Below are 11,972 nucleotides of genomic sequence, written 5' to 3'. Positions count from 1 at the left end.
GCTCAGACCTTTAAAACCAAGTTTCCAGCACCTAGGTACTGCAAGAACAATGCACTAAAACTGCAATTAAAGGATAAAATAGCCACAGTCATGCTTAGAACTAGGATGATGTAAGTGAGAAGGAAGGCTTTACTGAAAACAATTTTCATCAGTTTGATTTTTAATACCTACGAATGCTTCTGGCTCCACATCTCTGATCTCCACATCTCTCTTGGTTACACAAGCACGCACAGAGTAAACAACATTCACTTCCATGTCTCCGCTTAGTGCTTCCTTTATTGGAAAATTTGCAGGTATTATTTATAGACATCAAAGGGGATGACAGTTTGAGATTTATACGCTCTAATCAGCTGAAGGTGTTTCCAAATAAATTCATTAATGAAATGAGTCAGAAATGACACTCAGAAATCCAGCACTGGATGTAAATCACAATGACTTTGCACCCTGCCTGCCTTCCCCTCCCCTTCTTGCAACAGTCCCAGTGCTTGCCAGGATATATGAACTCGCATCTATTTTGATGTAAAACAAGAAAAAGGATGATGGAAATGTGTACTCAGCATGCCAAGTTACAGTATTTGTGCATAAGAATGAAAGCCTAAACTCAAGCTGGGACAAAATAATTTCCTATCACTTAAAACTTCCCATAGAACCTGAATTATCGCTCAAACCATACAGAAAGCAGATTTAACGGGGTTGTTTTCCAGACCCTGTGTGGCAGCTCTGACTTTCATGACTATTTCTTGGCCCTTTCTGGTGTCCTGCTTGCATCCCTGCCAATCTCTCCTTTCTGTGACAGGTTCCTGAGCTGTCTTAACAGTCTCCCGGTCCTCCCCATGATTTCAATCTTTGTTGCTATTTGACACCTCCATTTGCCTCCTGCAGGAACACTGGGTCAGAAGGATGGTCTGTCTCAGCCCGCCTGGCTGCTCAGACCAGATTTTAAGGATGAATGAACACACCAGGCACACAACTGCAGCATCCCTCTCCAGCCAGTTTTGCCTAACAAACAGCTACACTCTTTGCTTCAAACGTGTGAACAGGGAGCTTTGAGCCCAGGCATGTTTCCTTTCTCAGTTAAAGGTGGATAATTAGAGCATTACTATTGATAATTACAACCCAGCATTGAAGTTAACTTTGAAGCATTTAATTAATAAACATGTTGCATCCTTAAACTGTCCTAGTTCAATGGTTATTTCCATGCTAAAGCCACCCAACTGCCCGTAGTTCAGCAGAGCTGCTGTGCGAGCTTTCAAGGAGCTAAGCAGCTATCGCTGATAAACAGCCATTGCTGTCACCTTATGCAGGCATAAGTGCAGCTATTGCTGTTGATCACTACTGCGCAGAAAACCTCTTTAGAGGGAGTGGAGCACTCTAGATGACTCTTGGATCATCTCATCTCGTTATGCACCATCACTGCTATGGCTGAAGGAAGAGAAGGATGAAATCAGGGCAACGAAACAGTACAGCTGGGGCTTACACAGGTTTCTCATGAACTTTTGTGGATAGAAGTCTATCACATCAGTAAAAAGCAAGAAGAACTTACATTTAACATGGCAGATGCTCAGAATGGGCTTATTTCACCTAAATAAGCCACCATTCAAAACAAAGGTAGAAGTGCTTCTAACTCAGTGTTGCTCTGCAAAGCTCCACTCACCCGTATTTGTGAGGCTCTCTGGGCGTGCAAATTAATAGTTTTGTACCTCGATATCGAAAACCAGCACTTTATCTCCATAGACACTGTGTAAATATATATGTAAACACTACAGTGTGTATCTACACACAACACCTAGGTAAAGCATGAGAGGGTGTATGGCAGAATCATGTTGTATTCAAAATCTGATGCAAAAGTCTCAGGAAATCCAGACTGCCTGAAGAAAAGCCCTGCCTCCAAGATGGTGACACATGGTTTCTGCAGCTGTAACACACAGACCTTTCACTTTTAATTAAACATATGCAATTTTCATGTTGTTCCTGTCTCATATCTAATATGTACCACAGGACAGATTCCCAAATGCAACATTTTGTCTATTTTCTTTAAGAAAATCACAGTTAAAATTAAAAAGCCATCCCCCTCAAATGAACACTGGAGGGAGTGTGGGATGTAGGAAAGCAGCAGTCTTTAATTGGTTGGTCTTAGGAGCAATATTGGAAAATCCGAAGTACAAAATAGTGTCTCTTTCCAACAGAGCTGGAGTATTTCAACAAACTTATCTGCATTCAGCCAAGGTAAACGGCAGGTCAGGAGGCAATGGAAAAACAACTCGCCTTCCCAAAAAGCCGAAACAACTTCCTTCATGGTATAGCGTGTGGCCGTGCAACGGCTCATGGGACTGTGGAGGAAACTGGCCGGGTGATGATATCATCTCGTTAGCCACACTGCTTTCTGTTTTGCAGCATATTTTATTTTCTGGTTTGTTTGCAAAAGTAGTACTGGTCTAAAAAAACACAGAGATCAATTTACAAAGCACTTTGGAGAAGTGCAAGTTGATTAGATTTTTATGAGTATGGCATGTTTTTCTTACCAGATTTTGAAATCTGTCTTAAAAAGAAAGATATTTCAGTGTGTGCAACTCCTTTGTTTCTGTTTTCGCAAAATCCTTCATCTGGGCTTGACTTGCAATGTGGGTAGCATGTACTGGGGTAGAATTCCTCCTCCGAGAAGGGAGAAGGAATGAAAACATTTCAAAATCAGTCTAAAAACTCAGATTTACTTCTGTGGCATTTTCTCATGAGTAGAAGGAAGGCAGGATGGCAGGCAGGCAGGAAGGCAAGAAAGCAGGCAGGCTGGAAAGAAGGAAGGTAGGCAGAAAAGGCAGGCAGGCAGGCAGGCAGGCAGGAAGGAAAAGCTTTTATTAACATGGTCTTTGCATAGTACCCTGATGGTACGCTGGCTGTGATCAGAGCTACAACAAGTATCTAGTCCTCAGTCAACTTAATTGTTACACATGCAGACTAGACTGCATATAATAAGGAAAACACTATCTAAAATCTGCTTGAAAAGTTATTTAACCAGAACAAATCATCTGGGAAAGTACAAATATTTCTAACTGGAAAAATATTTCTCTATAGCTGAGCTAGGCCTGACAGCAAACCTTAATGAATTATTAGTACCTTTATTGTTTTCTTTGGCCCCTGCGCACTATATTTGTAAAAAAAAGTCAATAAAAAAGAGAACAATTGTAAAAAGAAAATATTTTGTACAAAAATACAAAGTTTTAAAAGCTCTTAAAAGTATATTCCATATTATTGATAAGAGTTGGACTATATATATATATTTATATAAAATCTATATATTCGTGTATCTGTATAATTTTCCTACATTTGGGATTTTAGCAAATGAAACATACTGTTTACACAGTTGCTTTATATGTTTTTCTATATGAGTGACCAACAGTCTTACTCAGAATGACAGAATGTCTTTTCTCAGAAGACACAGGTTGCTTATGTATGTGGTTACTGGTTGGGAAGTAAATCTGTAACCGAATTAGTCCAATGGTATTTCCTGATGTTGTGGGTTGAAAGGCCTCAACTGCAGGACGCTGGAGAAGAGCTGCTGCTGCTGCTGAATTCCTTTATGCATTTAAACCAGTTTTCAGTGCTTGCTTTTATTTTCTTCTCAATTTTGGTAGGCGATGTTGCTCTCTCCCGGGATTTTTCTTCTTCTTTAAGTAAACTTCCGTAATATGTAAGTATCTGTAAAGTCACAGCCTATTACACTCCAAATATTTGCCCTACAGTATGAGAGAAAAAAGAAAAACAAAGAGAAAAAAAAATCATGTAAAAAGTCTACGAAGATTAAATGCATTTCCAAAAAGAAAACTGTACAGAGATCAAGGTATATTAAAATTTAAGTGGACTCATATTCAGATCCTGTAAGTCCTGGAGGATAAATATTTGTAAACCATGAATTTTTCATAAAATAACAAATGTATGTAGGAAAACTAGGGCAAATCACATTACACATGGTCCTTCACTCTGGACACCCAAACAGTTATACACACGTAAAGCTTATTCAGCACTGGTTTGGTTTTGTTTTGGGTGGCATTTTTTGTTGCTGGGATGTAATTTTGGCTCTAGTTGACATTTCCATCTGCCTTCACTGAAATCCAGCCTACATGCTTGCAACTGCAGCAGCCAGGCAAAGAAATGTTTAAATAGGTTTATGAGTCCTTCACTCCAACTGCAACAGATGAGTTGCTTATGGCCTGTGGACCCGGCCTCTCAGCCCTATGGGACATCTCAAGAACCCTTGGCAAAGCAATGTTTAAATAGATTGTATGGAAGAGAGAATGTTTTGGGCAGAGCCCCACCATGAACACAAATACCACCTAGCTCTGGGATGATGGGGCTGGGCTCTAAGCAGCCATGTGAACCATCTGCCCTCTGCCATTGCAGAAATGCACGTGTAACCAGAAAGAGGTGCCCCATGGCAATCACCTGGGTAGCTGCTGGGCCACATTGGAAGTTTATGACTCCTTCACTCCAGCTGCAACAGATGAATTGCTTACGGCCTGTGGACCCAGCCTCTCAGCCCTGCGGGACATCTCCTGGCAGTGGTGGGAATTTTAAGACCTCCTTAGCAGTCACCAAGTGCCTCCTGTTGCACAAACTCTCAAAACAGAGTCTTTTTGGTTTTCGAAGGCCAGTCCCTGAGCCATCCTAAAAGCCATCTGTCCCCGCTGTGTAGCCATTGAGTCTATAAAAAGAGCTTCCAGCGTGGCCAGGGTCTGGCGCATGCGCCAAATCACGCTTGACTATTTAGGCACGTTTGAAGACTACAGGAGATGGTCAAGATGCAGAGCATGCTATGCTTACAACCAGCTTGAAGGCTGCTCTTTTCTTGTGGTGAAAGAGCACAAGGGCACAAGATTTATTGCAATAAACCCAGCTCAGAGTATTAGAAAAGCGCATGTTGGGCTGGATCTGAGTAGACGTGCTCCAAGTGTAATCCCCCCTCTTCCTCAACAAGGCACTGTCACAGCACCTACCCTTATGCCTGGATATTCTCCCCTCTAGCTGTGGAAAATTTACTTGAATTTGGCCTGGTAGGGGTAGAGCGAAATAATCAAACCAAGCACCTCGCTTACCTTTGTCCATGTCTTTTTCACAAATGAAATTGTTAACATCTTCACAGTAAAAGTCATTCCAGAGCCCAGCATAGATTAACCCGGCGCAATCTTCCCCTGGCCCGTGCCCATGGCTCCAGTTATCAGGTTGCCCGGTTTTCCAGTTTCTTTCGACCAAAAAGCAAGAGGTATGATTGCACAACACAGCACACATGACAGTATTTCACCGCAAGAAATTAACGAAAACATCATGAGATCTGCTCTGAACGGGAAATACACGTTGAAACAAAGAATACATGACTCTTGCGGAAAATGGAAAACAGATGTGTTACAGAGAAGGGAATCTATTTGGCCTCGGGTTGCCAAAACTCAGAGACGTAAAATTAGACCGATGAACTTTATTTTAGTTTCTGAATGTACATGCACATACAATGGGAGTGCTCCATGCTCCATGTGCATTGCTCCACGCCTGCAAAGCCTGTGCACTGTGTTCCTGCCGGCAGATGGGACTGAGAAGAGCCGGCAGGCTCATGAGTGCTGCCCAGGATGGCAGCACCCTGCCATCGCTCACTGCAAAGGCACTCAGCCCTCTGCGGTCTCTTGGGAGGCACAGTAAAGACTTATCTTCTTTATGGACCCATGTTTGGATGGGAAGTGAATTTTTGGACTTATAAAGAATGTACAAAGCATATATACACGTATCTTTTGAGATCGTTAGCTTTGATGGTGAAACTTAATGCAGCATGTAAAAAGCTTGCAGCAAGTGTTTCCTCATCCTGTTTTTGTTTAACAAGTGCGAAACACTTCCAACCTTGGGACTGAAAAGCTCCATTTTCCTAAAGAAACAGGTTGTTGAAGGGAGTTTGTGATTGCTGGCTGATATGGTCCATGCTCAGCTAAAAAATATGCCTGCCTGACACAGAGCGTCTGACCAGGCACCTGGGAGCACACACAGCTTTCCAGAAGTAATGAAATACTTTGAAAATCAGTAACTGACAGCTCTGAGGTTACGACAGGGCACCTAAAACCACAGTGTAGTGGAAACCTATTGAAAGCAGTGGCTGAAGTGGGAATCAGTCACAGTGCTGCCATAAAGAGAAAGAAAGATGAAAATGGGGAGGGTGAAAAAGAGAAAAATATTACGGCTCATTTGAAAGACATCTGACTTTTTCCATGTTTCTCATCAAAATGAACACCAATGAGATCACAGCTAATCTTTTCATAACATCTGACTGACTGTAGCCTGTTTTTCTGGAGCACAGCATGCTCAGCTCTATAAACTCTTCAGTCCACTCCTCAGTATTAAAAATTTGGGTGGTTGAAATCTGTTCCATTTAGGACAAATTAGGTGTAGCCCTAGGATTCTTGGAGAGCTGCCAATTCAGTTCTCAGCTGGCCAAAGCTTAGACACCCTCGTTTCATGCATTTTCCTTATGTTTAATGCTTTCCACTTGGATTTGGGCTTTATCTAAAGGCTGGTCATTTTTTATCAGAATGAGCACTCTATTTATAGCCAGTTGTAATGCAAATAAGGAAAATTCAAACCAAGACAGCAAAACTGTCTGTGCTTTCCATCTCAACTTTGTAATATGTCAGGAGCAAATGTTTTGGCAAGAAACACTGCGCTATGTAGTTCTGTGACTCTTTCATTCAACATTCAGTTTTCATCCTGGCAAGGAAAGAAAGCCTTGTGCATGGAGACGGTAGAGAGAAAAAAAACAGTTCAACAGCAACCTCAGTAATGAATTATTTCATTGGCATCTACAACCCTCTGGATCCATTGGATAATTTCTAGATGCTTTTAGAAGTGTCACCAAGAGTGGTAGCATCTGCAGAAAATAAACACCGTTGTTTTTTATTTACTTACGTGTAAACTGGTATGGATCCATCCAACCATCTCCATTCATTTTCCTTCTCTGAATCAGTTAGCCCAATCCAGAAGCTGCCTTTACCAAAAATCTGCCTTTTTATCCATTGCTATGGAAGAAAGATCTTAGTCAATAACAAACACAACCATCTTTGGAGCCAATAAGCTACTCTGGTTTCATAAGCATCTTTGTTATCAGCATAGGAAGGGCCAGAGAAATTTTTCTAAGCTGAAGATATGTTTCAGGAGTTGGCCTTGCGACCCCTTGCCCACATTAGAATCCATAGCAGTGTTTGCATGCGAGGTAAAGAGAGCTAGTCATGAAAATTAGGTTGACATAAAGTTACAGCCAAGATCTTATAGATACAAATTGAGAAAAACCCAGAGAGTAAGCAGTAGTATCTTAATGTCCCCATTGCTATGTAGCCACCAAATAATTACATTGAACAGTAGTAAAAATATAGCTAGATTTATAGTTAGATTAAAAATATTTTTGAGTCACAGTAGTCATAGGCTGCATGTATTAAACTAGACAATTTAAAATTAAATTATTTTTACCACTGCAAAGAATACATTTTGGATAGTATGCAAGGCATAATGGACTCCATCTTTAAAGGTTAAAACCTCCTACAATTCTTGCCAACCTTCCTGGCTGCTCTGTGCCCACCATCTTCAGGGTCAGCACCAGCTCTGCTCACACTGCCTTTCTGCACACGGAGAAGCTGCTGAGCAGACAGAGGGTGGACAAAATGCTAACTGTAGTCATCCACTATGTCTACCTCACTATATGAATTCACGATGCTCTCAGCTTTCTGCTTGCCTTGTGGCTTCCGCACATTAAATAATCTCAAACTCTCTCCTTGAAAAACAGAAGAGAAGGTAATTACCTGCTCCTCTTTGTTGTTTATGATAACCAAGCGTGATGCCTTCTCTTCACAGAATAACTTTGCCTCTTCAAAAATTTCTCTTTCAATTGAAAAGTAGTAGCACTTTTCTGTATAGTTCTTCCAATGAGGAGAACAACCTGTCATGTGAATTTTTTTGTGTTAAACCAGTCACTGATAAATCAACAAGCCAGTGGCAATTTTCCGCATAGAGCCAGTAACAAGTGGAGGATCCCATACCCATCTACAGCATGCTGCCATCTAAAACACTTACTAGGATCCTGACTCTGTGAAATAAAGACTCTGTGTGGTCAAGGGGATTATTTATTACTCATACTACTGCAACCTTTTCTTTAGCTGTAAACATTAACTTAAACCAATTTCAGGTCATCAGAAGGAAGACCAACAGGTACGGCTTCACTTAACAGGGCTCTTTGTGATAAATCCCAGAGATCTAGTTTAAGGCAGCAGAGGTTATTTGAACCAGTAACTAAGTGGTGAGCACCCTCCGCTAGATATATTTGTATCTCAGTAAAAGATTCACGTGGTGTGTTGATAGCTTACCATTAGCCTCGGGCACTGACGTAGGTTCACTTTGTAGTGCCATTGGCATCCCTGGACCTGGCGGCCCTGGTGGGCCAGGTGGGCCCTTTGGACCAGGCATCCCAGGGACTCCAGGTAGCCCAGGTAGTCCTCGAGGTCCTGGTACCCCTGGCTCTCCCACAGTTCCTTGCAGGCCTTGAAATCCTGGTGGGCCTTGTGGCCCAGGTGGACCATCTTTGCCTGGTGGACCTGGTGGCCCCAGGTCTCCGCTTGGTCCAGGCAAACCCGTCTTGCCAGGAGAACCTCTCTGACCTTTGGAGCCAGGCGATCCTCTTGAACCTTTCCCTCCTTTTTCTCCTGGTGGCCCAGTTGGCCCAGGTGGGCCCTTCTCACCTGCAGGTCCTGGTGGTCCAGGCTCTCCTTTCTCCCCTTTTTGTCCTTTTAGGCCAGCGGGGCCAAGAGGACCTTGAGGGCCTCTGTCACCTTTAGGTCCCCTTGGACCAGGAGGGCCTGAAACAATGTAAGAATTAAAAGTGGGGATACAGACAGAAAACAGAATAAAAGCCCATGTGAGGTCCTTGTTTAATATATCTCAGACCAGCAACAACAAATATTCAGCACTGTGAAAACCGGGCTAACAGCTACTTCAAGCAGTGCTCATAAAAGTACGTCTGCTTCTCAGGCACTATATACCATTGCTCTTTCCTGAGCATCCATGAAATACAGGATACAGAAGAAAATCATCTGATGCACCTTGTCCTGTGAACTGGACAGTGACACCACGCCCCAGGTGACCAGTCAAGGCGTCAGTCCCTGTAAGACATGCTCCATGCTGGTGATGCACATAGTCCTGCATGTTGATGCTCCTGTTCTCTCTGCTCCCTTTTCCTTCTAGCCCCATCTCTCCACTCTTAGACTACAGGATTTTTTCTCCTGCAATGACCCTGTTTGCTGCTCTCTCAACAACAGGTTGTCAAAAAGAGACAAAGCGATGGGTAGTGAGCAATTGGCCAAGTGTGGGAAAGACCAGAAGTACTATTTGCTACCTGGCTGGCTATACAGGGAAAGACAACAATAGACATGATAGGAAATGGCAATATTGTGACAGCAATAAAAAACAAAATAATTTTTGATTCTGATCATGGATGAGCAAATGCCTTGCCAATTTCTGCTCCCCCCACCAGTCTACATCATTTAAACTCCTCCAGAGATAAATTCCTAAACTGGAGTCATTTAGGCCTGGTTGGAATGAGAAAGGTTAAGGTTACTGACATGTAACCTTGGCTCTAATTCAGCCTTAGTTTATTTGGAGCAATGGATTTATATTTGTGATTAGAGTTTTAGGCCTGACTGGTTCACATCAGGTTGGAAATATGAGCGTTCTTTTCATTTGGGATAATACTTGGCTGGGAGAAACCTCTTAAACTTGATGCTATTTATTTCTGGAGAAAATAAAATATCCCAGGATTAAAAACTAAGCAAAGTAGGATGTTTTCTGGCAGACTAACAACTGGCTTAAAGTGAAATAGCAACTTGTTTTTCAGTGAGGGTGGACCTTTCTGGGAATAGTCCAACGTATATTTCTTAGCCATTTCCTCCTTAGCAGGGATTGGTTTCTTGAGGTTCCACACCTTCGCTAGCTTATTTTAGAAACTAAATCAAAAGCACATCCAGTCAGTCAGTCAGAATAAAATTTTGCTAAGTCAGAATCTTCTTTCATAACATCCCCATTCTAGGTATGTAAAGAAGGCATAGGAAAATTAGTAAGGAAAATTCAAGCTACATTTACATTTCCAAAGTTTAGGATTAGATAATGGAAAACCCCGGGACTCTGTACCAGCATGCACTAACTTCCACAGAACTACAGAAGTAATGCAAGCAGGAATTTGGCACAGACCATTACAGGCATCATTAGGGAAGCTGCATACCTTGTAGGATAGTGAAGTTCTTGATGAGCTGGCCATGTTTGGAATCTACCAGCTTCATTTCTTCCATAATTACTGACAAATTGGCAACTTCAACATCTAACCTTGACCTCATCAAATCCTGTTGCACCTTGAGAGATGCAGAGTCTAAGCGAATATTGGCTAGTGTGCTGTTCATAAAAATCAGCTCATCTGAATGTTTACTTAAGGTGTCTGTACAAGTTGTCCTGACCTCATTGAGATTGCTAGTCAGCGTCCGTAGATGATGAGCAGTGTAACTGATGTTGCTAATAATATTGACTATATCAGTTTCGAAGACCTGGAACCTTTCTTCTAGTTGGTTGAATTTGGCAGAAGTTCTGTTTTCATATTCTTTATGCTGTTCCTGGAGATCCTTTAGATTTTGTTCGTTGGCTTGGGCAATTGTGGTGATGTTCTCCATTTGCCCACTGAAGGAGCTAAGCTGATTGTTCATGTCTTCAAGTGTATCATTGTTAGCTTTTGCCAACGCTGAGTTGTTGGCGGCCAAAGTCTGTAAATTCTGTACTTTCTCCTTAAGCCAGTCGGTGTCCTTTCGGGCTTGAAGGACAACCTGCTGCAGATTTTGAAAGTCATTCTTGATTCTTAGAATAGCCAAGCTTGTATCTTCCATTGACTTCTGCAGGACACTGATAAGATTTCTTTGCTGTATTTGTGTCAAGTTTAAGTTGTTCAGGTTCATGATGACCACATTATGAGAATGCACTTGGTTTTGCAAGTTTGTTTGGATATTACTTGTGTCTTGTTGAAGATTGTTTATATAGCCAGTATAGGCCTGAAGAGTCTTATTGACACTGATGATCATGAAAGAGTTACTGTCTAAGGCACTTCTCATTTGGCTCTGTCTATCATCTAACACATTTCCAGACTCTTGCAGCTTCTCCAGTGTATCTTTGTTTCTGGTAGTTTTCTCTGCAACGTCATGAAGCTGCTGACGAAGAGCCAGAATGTCAGATCTGAAGCTAGACAGTTCAGTGTTAGTATTCATGGCTTTTTGTCCAGCTTGGTCATCTGTTGTACAGGAAAAAAAATTGAAATGATTTAGGATGAGTTTTTTAAAACACAGTATAAAAAAGCACAGTGTATTTTAAGTACAGTCAAGTTGTCAAAATATTCAGTCAACAGAACTTCTATGCTATCTTTTCCAGAAAAGAGAAACCACTAAGAAAAGTTCTGCCACTAGACAGAGAAAAAATCAAAAAGGAATCAATGAAGACCTTGTGTCTTGCTGAGGAGAACAAAATGGTGATTCTATCATCATATACGGGAAAAAATACTGTTAGAAACCAATGAGTATACGCAGTCAAGTAGTGCTGCATTCTGAATGAAAACTGAATGGTAAACATAATTCAAAATATTAAAGAGGTATCAGTAAGTGTATGTTTTGAAGTTGCAACTGGATTTTGCTGAAAGCTCAGAAGTAAATTTTAGCTGTTCATATTTTCTTCCTCCTTTTCCTGGCAGGTGGAATATCTTCACTGGGATTTAGTACATATAGTTCCATTTTTTAAAATCTTGGGATTAGTTTAAAAAAAGTTCTAATACCTATTGTAAAACAATCTGGGTTAGAGACAAAAGCTTTGCCAGCAAGCTACTCCAGATATGACAGGATATGATGTATTTCTGGTTTTCTCTCTAACATATTACT

General features: G+C 41.5%; 1 protein-coding gene across 1 annotated transcript in view; it reads right to left on the bottom strand.

Annotated features, from left to right (window-relative positions):
* Positions 1-244: 244 nt before the first annotated feature.
* COLEC12 (collectin subfamily member 12) overlaps positions 245-11,972 on the bottom strand; it is a 104,878-nt gene continuing 93,150 nt past the window's right edge. The window contains exons 5-10 of the mRNA XM_068396962.1: positions 10,289-11,335; positions 8,382-8,870; positions 7,821-7,957; positions 6,934-7,043; positions 5,088-5,233; positions 245-3,731 (exon numbers count right to left, since the gene is read on the bottom strand). Coding sequence (XP_068253063.1) covers positions 3,712-3,731; positions 5,088-5,233; positions 6,934-7,043; positions 7,821-7,957; positions 8,382-8,870; positions 10,289-11,335 — 1,949 coding nt within the window. The 3' untranslated portion in view covers positions 245-3,711. The remainder of the gene's footprint in view (positions 3,732-5,087; positions 5,234-6,933; positions 7,044-7,820; positions 7,958-8,381; positions 8,871-10,288; positions 11,336-11,972) is intronic.

This window comes from Nyctibius grandis, chromosome 3 (assembly GCF_013368605.1).
Source record: "Nyctibius grandis isolate bNycGra1 chromosome 3, bNycGra1.pri, whole genome shotgun sequence".
Classification (NCBI taxonomy): Eukaryota; Metazoa; Chordata; class Aves; order Nyctibiiformes; family Nyctibiidae; genus Nyctibius; species Nyctibius grandis.
The sequence above is the reverse complement of the archived record's forward strand: the minus strand, read 5'-3'. Positions and strand labels throughout refer to the sequence as shown.